An 18,768-nucleotide genomic window follows, 5' to 3' on the forward strand; every position below is an offset into this window, starting at 1 on the left:
GCCCTATTCATTTGATAATTTACTGTCAAACTATATTTTCTGTATTGTATTGCAATATAGCATGATGAAATATGTAATGGTGGCATGTGAAAATTGTCTTTTCCAGGCACTTACAAAATCCAGTATTGGATAGATTTTGTTACTGTTACTGTAGCAGCTACAGTGTAGTTATCATAATTTAGCCATAATTAACCTTCCATTACTCCGGTGTTCTGTTGATTTGTCCTACACTGTCAGATTTTCCTACCTCCCACCAAAACAGTGGGTAGTGCAATTCCACAACGAAAATTCTACTGTAAAGTTATGGTTTATTAACGTCTACACCTACCACAACCCTAATCATACCCTTACAGTACTGCAAATACAGTAAGTATGTGTTATATTCACGGTTGTAGCTAAAAGGCATACAGTTACAGGAAACCAACAATAAATATTATTTTCTACCAATTAGATTGCGTTTTTATTAAAGTCTACACCTACCCCAGCCCTAAACCTACCCTTACAGTAATGCAGATACATTAAATATCGTTGTTTAGCATGAGACAAAGGACGCGATATTGATGTGCGCGTGCGCAGTAAACCCGCGTAGGAAAATCTGACAGGGTAGGATAAAATGTCAGGACACCTGTCTAATTCAATATGATAAAATGATAACATCAAACACAACTTTACCTCATCCGTTAAATCCATGATTTTCTAAATAGTTACTGCAATTTTGCTTCCTTCCTGTACCTTTAAAGCTGCAGTTGGTAACTTTTGTAAAAATATATTTTTTTACATATTTGTTAAACCTGTCATTATGTCATGACAGTAGAATATGAGACCGATAATCTGTGAAAAAATCAAGCTCCTCTGGCTCCACCCAGTGGTCCTGTTGCCATTTGCAGTAAGCCATCTGCTCCCGTTAAGAAATAACCAATCAGAGCTGCGGTCCGTAACTTTGTTTGTGTTAAAAATGTAGAAAAATGTATATAATAAGCGAGTACACCATGAATCCATTTTCCAAACCGTGTTTTTAGCCTGTCCTGAATCACTAGGGTGCACCTATAATAAGTGTTTATATTCTGACTATTTTAGATTGCTTCGGGGATACCGCGGCGGAGTAACCCACAGTGCCTTTGTGATTCTTCATAGACATAAACAGAGAGAAGTAGTTCCGGCTACAATGTTCTTCCGCAAGACGCAAGCAGTTCTGTTTATTAACCGCTAGATCAGTGGTTCCCAAACTTTTTGCAGCATGCACCCCTTTCTAGTGTTTGGCACCTGTCAAGCACCCCCCAACACCTTACTCTGGTTAGATTTCACATTTTTTATTGCAATAACTAAATACAAATATTCACTGTAAATTAGAAAACATAATAATAATAAAAGATCACTTCCTTTTTTTGTGAGATGGATGGGCCTGCATGTTTGCACACAGATCATCAAAATTCAGGGTAATGGATGAAAGTTTTGTTAAACTTCACATTTTTATTTGCAATAACCAAATACATATATCCACTGTAGATTAGAAAACATAAAAAAACTGTTATAAATACATTATAAATATAAATACATACATATAAATATTTAATTTCTTTAAAGTGCCCGTTCTTAACCTGGATTCACGAAACATTCTTAAGAAGAAATTTCTTCTCAACTTACATTTTCTTCTTATTTTTTAACTTTAGAAAAAAGTTAAGGATATTTTGTATTCCCAAAAAATTCATCTTAAGAATATTCTTATCTTTTCTTAAGATTGTTGAAGATAATCTTCTTAAATTTAGGACAGCCCCAGACTTGTCTTAAATCCAAATAATAATAATTATTTAATGAATTTATTAGGTTATTTGAAATTAATTGTTATATTTGAACATTACAGCAACAGCTACATATAATACATAGGAGGACTAGAGATGTGCACAAGTTTTCTGAAGGGACAGCGATGACTGTTAATGTAAACATGATCGCTCATGATTAGCCTGTGTGTGACGCTGCTTTTTGCTGACTTCAAAACTCATTAGCAACCCTGAAACCAGTCAGGGTTAATTTTAGCTTATTAATACATCATCTTTGGCAATATTCGGTGCATATGAGTGCGCAGGATGCATTTGCTGTAGAAGCGCGGACTAAAATACCAGAAGCGTTCACTCAGATGAAAACGCAAAAACACGACACAAAAATTAATGAAACATATTGCTGCAGCTTAAGACAGGCTATTTTAAAAGTAACTGTTCGAAAACAGGCCGCATTAAAAACATGAAGCTGAGCGCCATTCAAAGTCGCAACAAAAATATACAGTCTTGTGCGTGCTTATGATTATGATAATTAGGGTAATCTACAGGAGTGAGTTTAGCAGCAACATGTATTTATTCAGATAACGGCTGTTATTTTCCTCTTAAGAAAAAAAATTAAGATGTTCTTAAGCATATATTTGAGAACGTTTTATTATTTTAATTTATTTCTTAAGAAGATTTTTGTGAATCCGGCCCCAGGTGTCCATTCTGTTGAATGTAGTAAGTGACTTAATAAGCACTTAATAAGAACTAAAAGAACAGGGCGGGGCTATTGTGACACAAACGTGCTTGTAAAATGAAATTAAATCAATTGTAATTTATAGTAATGTAATGTGAAATTTTATTTCTTAATAAAACTTTTGCATGTAATGTTTACCTCAGTTAAATACATAAAAAAATAAAGAGCAATCTTTTTCCCCGCCATTACAAACATTTTCTTGCGCACTCCTGGTGGTTAGTCTGCGCACCACTAGGGGTGCACGCACCCCAGTTTGGGAACCACTGCGTTAGAGCGTCAAAAGTTACCTACCGCAGCTTTAAGCAATTAAAACTGGCAAATCTCTTATATTTAAACTGGACTAAAACTTGAAGTTTTAAAGAAAAACTAATTTTAAATGATACAGTAAACAATTACATTTATAGTTTTACATGTTATATTTTCAGCTAAAAGTTTGTTGAGAGATTTCATTTATAAATTGATTCCTCTGTTCAGCAGAAAAATAATCGGTTGTCCATCTTAAATTTTCGTAATTGTATACACAAAGATTAAATAAAAAGCTATTCAAGCTATTAATTTGCTTGTTTGTTGATATAATAAAAATAAAAATAAATGTAAGAAAAGTTCAACAAATGCAAGAAACGTGAACTCGCACTCAGTAATTTTAGCGCCAGTGTATATATTCTGGGAATGTGATGTCAGCAACGCAATGCATTTTGGGACTTGGGGACATGGATGCTGCTGTGTTTACTATGTTGGAATGATGATATAACGTTTTGTTTGCTTTGTACAGCTAAAAATATGTAACAATGGCGAAAGCTTGTTGTGTAATTAACTTCCATGATCGTACTCATGACCGGCATGGAAAAAGAATTTCAAATGGAGTTTGATTTTTCAGCTTTCCCACCTGGAAACGTCACCAAACAAAGCGGCGTCGCATGTCTTGGGTAGCAGCAGTAAGAAAGAAAACCATCACCTTCAACAACATTTCCCAAAACACGCTCGTTTGTTCACGTCATTTACACAAAGGTAAGTTAAGTTGTTTTTTTTACGACTAGCTTTGGTCTGGTTCATGTGAAAGAGCCCTGACACTGGTGTGTATTGTTTTTTTGTCAATGTGCATGCACTCTTGTCTGTGTTGAGTGTTCATTTCCTCACCATACGCTCGCATCTTCTGTTTTCTTTGGTTGTGTTCTTGTGTCTGCCCTACATTGTTTTGCTCTGATTCATTATTCAGTAAAGCCCTTTGCTTTCTGTTTGAGTCATCTTTACCCGCAATATTGACAAACACTGTTAACTGGCTGAATAACTACATAACCAATGGAATAATTTGATCTTTTTTTTTTTTTAGGCAAACCCACCGATGAAATGCTGGACTGCGATCCTGACTGGGTACCATCATCACATCTCAGGCACACAGAAGTTAAAGCAACACACTCAGTGCAGTTTAACCGGAGTACAAGGAGACTGCAAGCTGTCACAGGGGATCAAGCTGCACCTGCACCATTAGATGTAGCTGGCCAGACGGATGAAGCTTCGACAGCAGATGATGCTTCACAAATGGATGACACAGACTCAAATGAAAACACTGCAGAACAGCAGGAATGCCATCTTTGTAGATGCAGGCGTGCTGAATATAAACGTTTGCTGGAGGAGAACAGGAGACTGAAGGAAGAGCTCGCCCAAAAGAGAATGGATGAGGATTCTTTTAAAGATGATGATGCAAAGGTGAAGTACTACACTGGGCTTCCATGTCTAGCGCTTCTGATGGGTGTGCTGACACAGCTTGTTCCCTGCCTGCCACAGACCGGCCGAAAACTCTCACCTTTTCAGATGCTCCTTTCAACACTGATGCGCCTCAGGCTGAATCTCCCAATTCAGCACATTGCATACCTCTTCTCTGTGGATCGAAAGACTGTGTCCACAACATTCAGAGATACCATAGGTTCAATGTTTAGTCATCTCAAACCCTTGGTGCACTGGCCAGAGAGACATTGCTTGCAGGCCACCATGCCACATCACTTTGTAGAGGCTTTTGGGAGTCAAGTAGCAGTTATTGTGGACTGCTTTGAAATTCGCATTGAAAGAGCATCAAATTTCAAAGCTAGAGCACAGACATTTTCCCACTACAAACAACGGCACACCCTTAAATATCTCATTGGTATTACACCACGAGGATCGATCTCTTTCATTTCCCAAGGGTGGGAAGGTGATGTCAGTGACAAGCATGTGACTGAGAATAGTGGCCTTCTTAATAAACTATTGCCTGGGGACTTGGTGTTGGCAGAATGTGGAATGGACATCAAAGACAGTGTTGGACTCGTGTGTGCAGAAGTGAAAATACCTGCATCCACAAGAGGATGCAGCCAGCTGGAAGCAAAAGATGTGGAGGAAACACACCGGATAGCTCACCTCAAGGTTCATGTGGAGAGGATGATTGGATGTGTACGCACAAAGTACAACATACTCAATGGAATTGTACCAGTCAGCATGGTACTCCCATGTCAAGGTGAAGACATGACCTTCCTGGACAAGATCGTGACTGTATGCTGTGCCTTGACTAATATGTGCCCCAGCGTTGCCATGAAACCATAAACTAGGGCTGTCAAAAGATTTGATCACCATTAAATCAGATCCAAAATAAAAGTTTGTGTTTATCAATGTTTGTGTACTGTGTATATTTAAGCACACACACACACACACACACATATGAATATACACAAACCTACGTTATATAAATAACTTTTATTTTAGATGTGATTAATCTATTTGACAGCCTTACATTAATAAACGTTACCTATGCGTGAACATCATATCCTGCATTATCAGTGTAATGCATATTGCATACCACCGGTTACAATAATAAACTGAAAAAATGAATAAATTCGGTATTTGTGCATGATAACACACTGAGGTAAATGTGTACAGTTTACAGTAACACATATAACATACAAAACAGGTAAAGAGGCAGTGTAACACATAAAAGGTAATTAGTTAAACAAGTATCAAGACCACAGGTAAGGCAATAAGTAAAAAAAAACAAAAAAAGTTAAAAAATGATTTAACATGCATGTGCACACTCTACTTGGCCACTGGAGCTGAGGATCATTAAGGTGTTGAGAGTTCAAAACCAAATATCTATAATCATGTTATATGAACAGGCCTCACGTTAGAGAGATAGATAACGTTAGACACACACACACACAGACCATGGGCAGACAGATAGATAAACAGTAAGTAAAATAAACCTCTCATGACCAAAATGTGCTACTGATGTGTCAGAAATGTGCGTTTTATTACATATCTTTGTGCGAACAACCATTTTCTGCTTGTTGACGCGGAAAATCTGAAGGTCCTACACCCATCCTTTTGTAAATTGCAGGTGGGCCTCGAGAGATTTATAATGTTTTAATTGTTTGTATTGTCAGTGCGTACACATTTGAGCAAAGTAAAACAAATACACAGGGAAAGTAACGTGGTGTAGCTCGTTGAGATCATCGTACCACTCTCTGTGTTCGTACGGATCGAGTTCATTGATTGTCTTGATTTTAGAGTAAAATAAAGTTACCACAACTTTGCTTCCTTGTTGAGTTTTTCTTTATATGTAATCTTACACTTGATCATTATTCGGTCCATTATTATTCCTATTTATTATTGCGGTGTACTAATTCAATGACGGCTGATGAACTTGTCCCTAATAATGGCTGTGACTACCCAGAATGCAATGCGCAGTGACGTAGCTTCCCAAGCTCCATTCACGAGTACACGAGTTATGCTTGACCTTTACTAACCTGTGTGACTAGCATATTATTCGTTCATTATGGGAGTTCATATGTCAAGAAAAGAGATCCCTGATGAAATTGTTAGATATTGGTCTGCTGTAGCATCCTCTCCTCTCCTCGGCTGGTTTGGGACAAATAACGTGAGGAGGGTTAGTGCTACTGTTTCCTGTCATGTCTGTACTATTATGATGTGCAGCAGAGGGACTAAAGTGTACTCTTCAATCTCACTTTTGATATTTGCCATAAGGTATCTCTGGTATGTCACTTCCATTTGAACCAGATCTGCATCTCTAGTTTGCAGTTAGTTCATTCCCAGTGGTCTCTTGAGTACATCATTACATACTACACATAGAAAAGAAGTAAATCTTTTTGATTCCTTATTTGTATCAGCAGTATTAAGTGAGGTATTAAGAACCCTAAATAAGATATTAAATGGTAAGTTAGTCTAGGTCTAACCTGCATAATACAAATGTCAGCCTGGAATGCAAGTTAAAGGACTAGACAAATGCTTTGTTTTATAGTTTCACCTGACCTGGTTTTAGAAACTTTTTATGAATATAGCATCATGTCGAAGATGGTTCGACCACCTCATGCATATTAAAAAGGTATGTACTTGTTTTAAACATTAATTGGTGTTAACAAATTTGATTTATATAATCAGAAACTGGACTCTATCTATCAGTGCTCTCAAACAGATTAATTGCAATTAATCGCATCCAAAATAAAAGTGTTTACATAAAATGTGTATGTTACATGTGTACATAAATAAATACACATACATGCATTCATCTGTTGTTCATATATTGACCAATAAAACATTGAAGTATTCATAAAAATAATATTTATCTTTTAATATTAATTTTAATCAGTGTAAAAGTATGGAAATAAAAATAACAAAAAAGTGTGGGCTTAAAGGGTATATTACACAAAGTAATGTTTAAAACAAGTACATAACTAGCTTTTTAATATATTACAATTTCCATAAATGTGCATTTGTGGGATTTTTCTTATGGCAGGGTGCTGATGTCTGGAGATGTGAATAACACTGACTGTTCGAGATGCCACATGCTGCAAGTACTTCACATTTTGTGTTTTACTGGATCTACATTGCATAACGAAATGAACTTATCCATTTAAGGGGGAATATTTGCCCTCTGGAACTGATTTCAATGGGCATTTATTGCCTTTGTATGGGCAGTTTTTATAATTACCTAACTAATTGTTTCTGTGTTGTTTTTATATTAGTTAAATATAATCATTTACTTACATATATCAGAATAATATACCAAAACAAATGCCATCTTTTTACTGCAAAGGTTGAACAGAAACCACATACACACGGACTGTTTTTTTGTTGCTCAAATATGGCTTACATGTATTTTCACTATAAATGCATAATATACAGTAAATAGACTACATAAAGGATATAAATTTATATAAAAAAATAGGAACTCCTTACATGGTAGGGCTGCAATTTTATGACTACATTTTTGTTGTTGATTATTGCTCTTGATATTGTAAGAATGATTATTAATGTTGACTAATAGATTACATGCAAAACATGTTTTTGTGTTTGGGGAAACAGCCCATTAAACTCTGGCTTTACGGTTAAGAAGCACTTCTAAACATTGATTGTTTTTTTTTTGCATTAGAAAATCAAGACTTTATATTACTTTTTTCAGTAACTTGAAAAACAAAACCACTATTTACACGGGGAGGAAATTAATTACAGAAAGCAATCATAAAACAATGAAGAATTCTGAATCTAATGCAAATTATACACACTTGAAAAAACTCATTTTAGAATCATTGAAGCGGTCTACACTGTGCAAAGAATTACATGCAATGAATTTTCCTGTGTGGTTTATAATGAAAGAATTTATGACAGTGCAGAATTCAGTTCAACAGAAATATATGATTAGTTAAAAATTAAATGTTGCAAAAAAAACAAAAACTAAAAAAAAACCACAAAGACATGATGCAATGTGACCAGACCATATCAATTGCAACAGAAATGTATGCAGGGTTACATTTTTTTTGCCCCAATCCCCTATTAATTTCCAACCCTGTTGCATGCTCATGTTTACTGATTAACCTTTTAAATCACTTGGAGTTTGAAGGCGGTGGAGCTGTTAATTTCTGCAGGGGCACGTTTGGAAAAATCCTCAGAGGAACTTGGCGTTGAGATGTGCTGGTAAGAGGGATTATGTTTTTATACAGAAGTTAATTTCACCTAAGAGGGCACTTGATAAAATGAACATGTCCGATGAACATGTTAACCAATATCAATGTCTTCTTAATATAGATTGTGTTTTTTCAGTCTTGCATTCCTTGGAGACTCAGAACAGATGGAGGTGTTGAAGAAGGCTGGAGTCAGTTTTAATGTTTCTGATGCTCACGGTCGAACTCCCCAACATGTGGTGAGGTTTTCTCAGAGATGTTAAGTAAATCTTATTCCTATGATAAGCATCTAAGCCTGGCTCATCTTTTTTCATTTACTTAAGGCGGTGTGTAGCGATCAACATGAAATGTTTAAGTTCTTTATCCGCAATGGATCCGGTCTTGAGGTATATGGACATAAAGAATTTCAAACACTGGTTCATCTCTCAAAAGTTTGGACACATCACTGATCTATAATACAGAACATATATAGATCAGTGGGACATTTTTTGGCCAATACATTAGAATAATATCAAGTTATCAAAACACTTATCAAAACAACAAGATTCATGCTAGGTTTTCTATCAGTCTTAAAGCAGTTCCCGTACAATTAATTGAAATTAAATCGCAAAGAAAATTTTTCAATTTTCATCATAGTAAAGTATATTCATAAGGAAATGCTAATCGACATGGCCATTATCACTGCTTAGATTACAGTGAAATATTGTGTGCCTTAATTATTCTGTTTAAGAAGCCACATCATCTCATAGAAGGATTTATTTCAAACACTCAAAATATGTTATTAAATGTGGTATTTTCACATGGTTTAAGATGGAGCAGCATTTACTACACAGAGCCGTAATTCACTGAGAAGAGACACAAACATCTGACATCTTAAGATAATATCATCTGTGATTATGAAGGTGATTTGACATAACTTATCAGAGAACTACGGCTCTGTGTAGTAGATGCTGCTCCACCTGAAAGCAGGTGATGAAGATTTTACTGCTAATAACAGAACCGGCTTTACTGTGTAAATGTGCATGACAATCGATTTGTTTGATTAATAGTGCAGCCATAGATCATTATAACAGCTGGAAAATGTCATTTTTGGGTTGTGTCTAAAAAAAAAGAGCTGATAAAAAAAAATACTTAATGTATGCACACAAATACTGTTAAAACGCTAAGCACTATAATGACATAACATTCACAAAGGAGTCTGGAGCGATACACATATTTACGTAGATTTTGAGGTGCATTACCTTGAAAGATTAAAGTAATCCACAGCATCCTCAGCGGCTCAGATGTTTGGAGAAAATTAAGACTCTTATGTTCAGTCTTGCATCCAAACACATAGCATCGGGATTGCTTTGACATTGATGATGTTACAGCTGCTGGAGTGCAGAGAAAATGGAGGACAGCGAACAGCCGCTGAGCGTGGAAACTATAGCAATGCAGAGCTGTCAATCAACCCCCGTGGCCCGGCCCTATACACTGTGACGTCACACTGCATGAGAATCAAAAAGGCAGGCCTAGTGGGGGATTCAAAAATGAGGAGCGGGTGGATTTTTATCATTGTAGGGTGGTTGTGTTCACACACTGCAAACACACATTTATGCCCAAAGTAGATTGTGCATAATGGTTTCCCTTTAAGGTCATGAGAAAGCCAGATGTGTCCTTACTTCTGTCATGAATGCACACACAAAACGAGAGATCCAATAGCAGTGTTTAATGGGAAATCCAAAATCAAAATCCAAAACAGGCAGGAGGTCAAAACCAATTAAAGCAGTCCAAAAAACAAGAAAAACACAAGGGAACATGAGAAAGCTGGGTGACGGAAAACAAGGACTTCATGAACAGATAGAAAACAGACCGGTTTATATAGATAGATGAAGACAATGAAAGTAAAGACAGCTGAGTGAAATTAGCAGGTGTGCAATTAACCGTGATGAAGGGACAAGGCTTGTGGGAAATGTAGTGCCTGCAGTGGGGTGCCTATGGGGAAGTGAGACCACTAGTGGATCACTGTTAGGAACGTTACTTTAAAAAAATAATTAGTTGTAGTTACTCACTACTTGTTCCAAAAAGTAACTGAGTTAGTAACTGAATTACTCTATAATAGAAGTAACTCGTTACCAGGGAAAGTAACTATTTGCGTTACTGTTTAAAAAAAAAAGTTGCTATATGTCAAAGAATTTGTATTTTTTGAGCAGTTTTAACAAGTCAGTTGAAATGAGTAGAATAGACAGGTGTTCGTACATAACTTTTGATATTTTTTGCACGTCAGCAGACAGCAAGAGTTTTATCCTGCACTTCAAGTATTATCTTTGTAAGAAAAGTGTTTTTTGGCCACTAGCTTTGTAGGTGCGTGTGTCGTTGTGAGATGCTTCATTAAATTAGAGTTGCTTACAAAGGATGTCGACAAAGTCTTCGCTCCTGGACATAATACACACATTACATGCACGTGTTTGCCTTTGACCACAATGAATTTGAAGTAGTGCTTATATCTCCACCTTGAAAATGCCAACTTTTCATCGGATTGCTCCTGACTCGCTATCTTTGCTGCTGCGAATCTGTTTAGCTGTTGCGTGTGTGTGTTTGGCGCAGCTGGCGCGTGTGCTGGCATGTGCGTAAAAACACTGGCTCTGATTGGCTACCATGAAACACATGACTCTGCCTTAGCCAATCATAATCGCTTATCTCGTTATTAACCCACCTCCTCACTAGCTGTGTGAGCCAGGGGTGCGTTCGGATTATACAGTTTATTCAATTAATGCATAGTAACGCACAGCATTTAACGTCCAGTAATGTTAACGGCGTTATAACGATGGGAAAAGTAATTAATTACATTACCCCATTACTGAAAAAATAAGCGTTATTCCAAACACTGTAGTGGACACCCAGGGAAACAGAGACCAGACACTGTGACATTACCCCCTCCTCTAAGGAGCAGCTACCAGATGCTCCACCGAACACAAGAACAAACCAAGGAACACAGAGACAGAAGGGAGGTGGACTGGTGGAGGATAAGGGGGATGGCCAGGTCCATAGAGGGAAACAGAGGTGGAAAAAACAAAACAAAAACAAAACAAAGAGGCCAGGAGGGAACTGAAAGTTCAGGGTCCCAGGACAGCGCAGACAGGGCAGGAATTCAGGGTGGAGCAGGTGGACTGGAGCCCACCGGGATGGCGCAGATGGAGCTGGAGCCCACCACAGCCGAGCAGACGTGACTGATGCCCACCAGGGCAGTGCAGAGAACCACCACCGCCCTGCGGTCAAGACAGAGGCCCACCAGGGCGGTGCAGAGTACTACCACAGCCGAGCAGACGAGACAGAAGCCCACCAGGGTGGCGCCGAAGACCACCACAACTGTGCGGTTGAGACAGAAGCCCACCAGGGCGGCGCAGAGGACCACCAGAGCCATGCGGTAGAGATAGAATCCTACTAGGGCGGTGCAGAAGACCACCACAGTGGGATCGATGGCACAGGAGAGCAAGTCTGGTTAGGTAAGCCTGAAATAGAGAACATGAACAGGTTAAGGGTGGCCTCCGTGGCCCTGAGGAGATGGTAGATGGTCTCCATGGCCATGACAGGACAGGCAGTGAGTTCCTGGATGGCCTCCATGGCCCTGACAGGATAGGATGAGCGCTCAGGAAGTTTGGCTGAGATGTGACGAGGCTCTGGAAGTTCCACAGAGACATGAAGAGGCTCTGGTAATTCAGCAGAGACGTGGAGAGGCTCTGGTAGTTCAGCAGAGACGTGAAGAGGCTCTGGTAGTTCAGCAGAGACGTGGAGAGGCTCTGGTAGTTCAGCAGAGACGTGGAGAGGCTCTGGTAGTTCAGCAGAGACGTGTAGAGGCTCTTGTAGTTCAGCAGAGACATGGAGAGGCTCTGGTAGTTCAACAGAGATGTGGAGAGGCTCTGGTAGTTCAGCAGAGACGTGGAGAGGCTCTGGTAGTTCAGCAGAGACGTGTAGAGGCTCTGGTAGTTCAGCAGAGACATGGAGAGGCTCTGGTAGTTCAACAGAGACGTGGAGAGGCTCTGGTAGTTCAGCAGAGACGTGGAGAGGCTCTGGTAGTTCAGCAGAGACGTGGAGAGGCTCTGGTAGTTCAGCAGAGACGTGGAGAGGCTCTGGTAGTTCAGCAGAGTCGTGGAGAGGCTCTGGTAGTTCAGCAGAGACGTGGAGAGGCTCTGGTAGTTCAGCAGAGACGTGGAGAGGCTCTGGTAGTTCAGCAGAGACGTGGAGAGGATCTGGTAGTTCAGCAGAGACGTGGAGAGGCTCTGGTAGTTCAGCAGAGTCGTGGAGAGGCTCTGGTAGTTCAGCAGAGACGTGGAGAGGCTCTGGTAGTTCAGCAGAGACGTGGAGAGGCTCTGGTAGTTCAGCAGAGACGTTAAGAGGCTCTGGTAGATCCATAGTGACTTGACCTTGCCCAGGAAGATCAACTCCTGACTCCTGAGGTCTACCTGTGGTAGTGCTTGACTCATGAGTGTTAATGGTGACTTGACCTGACTATGGAGGGTCAACGGGGACCTGACTCGACTCTGGAAGGGCAACGGGGATCTGACTCACCTGTGGCTGCCATCTTGTGCAGTGGTGCTGGGCCGGCAGCCATCATGTCTGGAGAGACGGGTGTGGTCTGTGTATCCCATTGACTACGATGTTGAAGGTAACTGATGAAAACCCAAAAGTCCAGGATCTCCAGCCCCTTCATTTCCCACCCCGGCAAAGGCTCATCCAGGCAGTCGTTGAATAGGTCCTTCAGGGCCTCATCATTATACCCCAGCCCCACTGCCATTGTCCAAAAGACCTGAGCCAAACCACCCACCTCACTCCCCTTCTGACGGAGGGTGGTTAGGTTTGACAGTCTCCCCATCCGCCCCTCTATGGTGGTTGGGGAACGGATACGAAATCGCACACCACTGGATCTGGACCTTATGGAGTCCTTCTGTCAAGAATACACATACGAAACGAGAGATCCAATAGCAGTGTTTTATTGGAAATCCAAAATCCAAAACAGGCACGAGGTCAAAAACAATGAAAGCAGTCCAAAAAACAAGAAAAATGAAAAACACAAGGAAACATGAGAAACCCGTGTGATGAAAAAAGGATAGAAAACAGACCGGTTTATGTAGATAGGTGAAGAAGATAACAGTGGAGACAGCTGAGTGCAATTAACAGGTGTGCGATTAACCGTGATGAAGGGACAAGGCGTGGGAAATGTAGTGCCTGCAGTGGGGTGGATATAGGGAAGTGAGACCACTAGTGGAAACACAGACCAGACACTGTGACAACTTTTGGTTGTGTAGGTATATAAAAGCACCACTGTACCTGTATTTAAAGCATCATTATTTCATTTTTCTCTGAAATGACAGCAAAGAGACAGGTTCAACAACAGGCCTGTAGATGATGCTCAGAGACTAGGCTTACAACACATGGTGGAGATGTTGAGGTTTTAGGCTCACTGGGTGAACAAGGCCACAGATGGCACCAAGCCCAGAAGGAACAGCAGGTGTCTGTACTTTTAAGAGAGTTTAAAGTTCTTCGTCATTAGCTTTTTTTTTTTCAGATCATAACATCTTTTTGCATAAAAAAAAGTTTTAATTCCAATTTTTAAAAGCATTACTACAAAAAAGACTGGAGGAATAAGTTCTTTCTTTCTTACTTTTTTAGATGTTATTTTATTTTTTTTGCTTAGGTTAATGAAACAATAAAAGATTCCTAACATTATTTTCAAAATAATTATTTATTCAGTATTCTGGGTTTTTCTTTTTCAAGTAGGTTATAGTTTTCTTCCAGTTTGATATTAATGTCCAAGACAAAAAGAGGTGAACTCATTTTATTTGATATGGGTTTCCAGTTCTGAACATGTGAATAGCAAATATCATTCGCCATAGTAAAAAACAAACTATAGATATAATACTTGAACAGTTTTGAAACTGGACAAAAATTAAAGGTAACAACAGATTCTGGTGTCTGACAGCACTCGATAATGACATTATAATTACACCCTTAATGCTTTCAGTGGTTCATTAGATTTCTACCATATTTCAATTCAGGTGGCTTTTAACAACATAAACATGACGTGCACAAAAATGAACATTGATAACAAAATACAACATGTTAAATATTTTATATGGTCCAAAACAAACATTTAAATAAACAGAGCGCATGAGCAATTTAAGATGTACAATGAGTGAGGCAGCAAACAAAGCCAAAAGGTTTATTTTTTAGTCTGAATGTTCAACACTACCAGATGCCAGAATCTGAAGTTATACAAGCATCTTCCACCTCAGCCTTGCACCCATGCCATCAACGGCACTATCACACAGTGTAAGGATATCCATTATTTTTATTTAAGAGGCATACTACAGGAGACAATGTTTTACCAGTGTAACACTGACAAGAATATAACTATGCCATGTGTATTGTATTGTTTCCATATTAAAAGCTCATTTCAATCTCTGTAAAGTGAGTGGTGCAAAAACACAGTTACAAAAGAAAAGGCACAATAATTTGGCCATTCGGTGCAAGATTAAGGTGAACCAGGAGAAGAAATATATTGACTTCATCAGAGAACCACTATCATATGCAAACAATTGCCTGAGAGTTAAAATGATCAAAACAAGACAAGATTTATTTTTTGTAACATGCAGTCACATGTCCAGTCAATAGAGCAAACTGACGGGGAATGCGATGGCGTTCCAAAGTACGAAAACGGTCCGAGAAGGAAGGCTGACATTCCTATAGCATCCAAGAGCAGGAACTCTCTTTTTACAGAGAACAGCAGTATCAAACATTGAGCAGAATTATTTTAATGACAGCCCAAGAACATTGCATGCATTTTTATGCCATAGAGTTTGTGCACAAACGCAAAAAGATTACAAAAATGTCACAGGAGTGGCTTGCACAATGAACTGTCAAGAGAGAACATACATTGTAGGGCTGTAGACAGTTCTGCTTGGAGCGTCAGTGTGTTTAATAAATGGCCAACATCTGAAGTCTCATCTCCAATCTAGAGTTGACCTTGATGAATAAAATCTTATGGAAATGAGGGAAGAATAAAACAACAAACAACTTAAAAATACAATAATAATATCTATGATACCCACCAACGGCATGCTAAATATGCAATGACACAGAAAGGTTAAAATAATACACTGGTTAAAATTTAATGCCACAAAATTAAAATGTTAAATAACTTTAACACAGTATTTTAAAAATATATATATTTAGTCATCTTTAAAATGCTCAAATAAAGAATAAGATAAACATGCCATCAATAGATCTCGAAACAAGTTTGTACAGTCCATTTTTTTTTTGGATTTACAGACTGAAACATTTTAGAGTAAAAGATATTAATGCAATATATAAATTGGACTTGGCCACAGTGTTTAATCCAAAAATCAATCAATAGTATTCATTTCTAGAACAGAGCAATTTCAGCTTCTCTGTGTGTGCACTGTTTTCACCCTAGAAAAATGGCTATTGAAACTCTGCTGTGTGCTGTCTCAATGTCAATGGCACACTGTGCATTTGTGAGAGTACTGGAACTCAAAGGTCAATTACATTCATTAAGTAGACAAACTAAGAGAAGGGGCAAATTTGTTGGGAGTTTATATTGTAAGAACTACAATTCTTTAACTTCCACCAACTGATATAATCTTCACAATCATCTGTCTTTAAAATACAATTGTGTAGTTTATACCCTGGCTTTAAGATAGACATCAGAAAGGTTCTGGACTGTAAACAATATTGTTTTGGAAAGTGTATTATCAGAGCCCCTTTGCTGCCATGATGCACACGCATAATCATACATTTACTGACAGCTAATTTCTGTAAACAGGATTCTTGAATACACATAAAACCTCAAGAGGACGGAGAAGGAGAGCAGTAGAGTGTGGTTAAATATTTGAAAACAGGGACTGATCTCTTGTTGACTGTTGGAACAACATCTCTCCATTTTCAGTGAGGTTGTACAAGCACAGGCTGATTAAAGACCCTTATATAAGCCCAAAAGCCACACAATCAGACTGCAAGCTGAACACCAGAAAAGGTACAAGAGATAGAGCAGGTGTGTTGAAACAGATACTGGCACCAATCTCTAAATCAGTAGACTGTCGGGAGTGTCGATCCATCCATCATCACAGGCTGCTGGGCTTTACATGGACATCATGTAGGAAAGGGGCGGGCTTCGGGGCATCCACTGCAAAGAGAGCCTCTCAGTCATTGTACCCTGAACCAGGGAGTTCATTGGTTAACGTGTGCCAGCGCTCAATTTTCTTGTCCTTGTTTTTCAGACAGTCAAACCAGTGTTTTAGCCTCTCGCCATTGGCATTTATACCTAAAGAGACTCCACCTGGAGAAAGGGAGGAAGTGTTCATTAAAACATCCAAAAAAACACAAAGGTCAATAGTTCCCCATGGGACACAGACCTCAACTATATAGATGACCTGCTTGTCTGGCAAACACACAGATTGACATCGGTGGATTTAAACGTAAAAAATGGTGTGTATTGACGTCCTTCCACAGTTGAAACAAGATACTTTCTGGGGTATGTTCATTCATGTTTATTCTGTGCTATAACTAGTAAAGAGGTCTAGAAGATCATTCACGTGCCGCTTAAACTGAGGCGCTACAGCGATCTGTCACAAAACATTAAAGTTTTTTACAAATTTGAATTCTTTAAAGAATAAGATATTTTGAAAGCTGAGACTGCTTCATACCAAAAGTAATTTGCTCTGTCTTGTCTGTCAGAGAACATGTGTGGTGTGAGAGCAGCATGGCTTGTTGGACATGGCAACAGTAACAAAGGGGGACGGGGTCTTTTTGCGAAGGGTCAACTGGGTCAGCATCTTGCATCTTCTGATAATGTACAAACATTTTTTGAAAACTTAAAATGTTTGGTTTTCTGTTACATTTGGTTGTCAATTCAGCTTCTCAATCTGTCAGTTTTTGTCGAAATAGTACGAATGACTTGTGATAGTCTTCACTTCATCATCATGACATCAGTACGATTTTTTACAATTTTAGAAATGACAAACCAGTAATGTTTTTCCTTGTACTTTCTCTTTCATGTAATTGTTTATAGTAAAATAATTTGTTGCTGTCTTATAGTAATTACAGTATTATAGTAATAATAGTAAATAATTTTATTAGACAATTTTAGTATACCGTATTTTTCGGACTATAAGTCGCACCTGAGTATAAGTCGCATCAGTCCAAAAATACGTCATGACAAGGAAAAGAACATATATAAGTCGCACTTATTTATAACCAAGAAGCAAGAGAAAACATTACCGTCTCCAGCCGCGAGAGGGCGCTCTATGTTTTGAGTGTAGACTACAGGTGCACTGAGCAGCGAAGAGCGGCTGTAGAAGGTAATGTTTTCTCTTGATTTCTCTCGGTTCATGTCAAATTAATTTTGATAAGTCACACCAGACTATAAGTTCATATTCAAAAGTTCATACCAATTACACTTGCAAAAATGTGATTAGGGCAAGTAGAAATCTGAACCACTGGCCTGACTGTGAAATCTACTGAGCCCTGGCCTGGGATTGCATCTTCATTTAGATTAGATTAGATAGTTAACCTTTGATACTGCATTCATTAGGTAACATACCATTTAAAATATATCGCAATGCAAACTGCAACAATGAAAAATAAAAATATAGTTTAAAGATAATAATATAAAATAATAACAATAAAAAAAAATAAAGGATAAAAAGATTAACCATATTTGTAAATCTTTCCTACCAATGAAATCATTGGATTTGCCAATATCATAGTCCCAGACGGTCACCTCCAGGGTCTTTTTACTGAGGTCAGCGTACTTGATCTCATAGAAAAACTCCTGTTATAGAGAGAATGGAATTAGCATTTATAGAAACAAAGTGAGTTACAGAGTCTGTAAATCAGGCATTGGTTAAGTTAATCTTACTTCATTGAATTCGGGGTTGAGGGTCTTCTTTTTGACAGCTGTCTTGTGCTTTGATTTTTTGTTCTCATCTGGCTTGAGATACCTGAAATACATTGGTGATATTGAGAGAGAAAAAGAAGGAAAAAAATAGATGCATTGAGTTTGATCGTTCAATAAAGGTTAAATTGACTTCTTTCTAGCACAGGAATAATTCTGAAACAATTGCACCTTAGCAAAGGCAGCAAAACTGGGAGCACATTGGAAACAAATGCAGAATAGTGTTGGCATATGCAACAAATCAGTTTGACCACCAGAGGGCATCGCAGCTCCTGAATATAAAATGTTGAGGGCTGAAAGAAACAGCCATGAAACGATAAACAAGGTTCATTGCAGGACATTTCCACCATTTGCTCTTTT

The 18,768-nt window shown here is 38.5% G+C and overlaps 2 protein-coding genes across 2 annotated transcripts in view; one reads left to right on the plus strand and one right to left on the minus strand.

Moving 5' to 3' along the window:
* The window catches only part of LOC113049753 (uncharacterized), a 29,667-nt gene extending 24,513 nt beyond the window's left edge, over window positions 1-5,154 (plus strand). The window contains exons 3-4 of the mRNA XM_026212362.1: window positions 3,441-3,522; window positions 3,845-5,154. Of these exons, the coding sequence (XP_026068147.1) occupies window positions 3,441-3,522; window positions 3,845-5,088 (1,326 nt within the window). The 3' untranslated portion in view covers window positions 5,089-5,154. The remainder of the gene's footprint in view (window positions 1-3,440; window positions 3,523-3,844) is intronic.
* A 9,103-nt stretch (window positions 5,155-14,257) lies between these two features.
* The window catches only part of LOC113049756 (double C2-like domain-containing protein beta), a 101,166-nt gene continuing 96,655 nt past the window's right edge, over window positions 14,258-18,768 (minus strand). The window contains exons 7-9 of the mRNA XM_026212366.1: window positions 18,373-18,454; window positions 18,189-18,285; window positions 14,258-16,791 (exon numbers count right to left, since the gene is read on the minus strand). Of these exons, the coding sequence (XP_026068151.1) occupies window positions 16,655-16,791; window positions 18,189-18,285; window positions 18,373-18,454 (316 nt within the window). The 3' untranslated portion in view covers window positions 14,258-16,654. The remainder of the gene's footprint in view (window positions 16,792-18,188; window positions 18,286-18,372; window positions 18,455-18,768) is intronic.

This window comes from Carassius auratus, chromosome 30 (genome assembly GCF_003368295.1).
Source record: "Carassius auratus strain Wakin chromosome 30, ASM336829v1, whole genome shotgun sequence".
In the NCBI taxonomy this organism is placed as follows: Eukaryota; Metazoa; Chordata; class Actinopteri; order Cypriniformes; family Cyprinidae; genus Carassius; species Carassius auratus.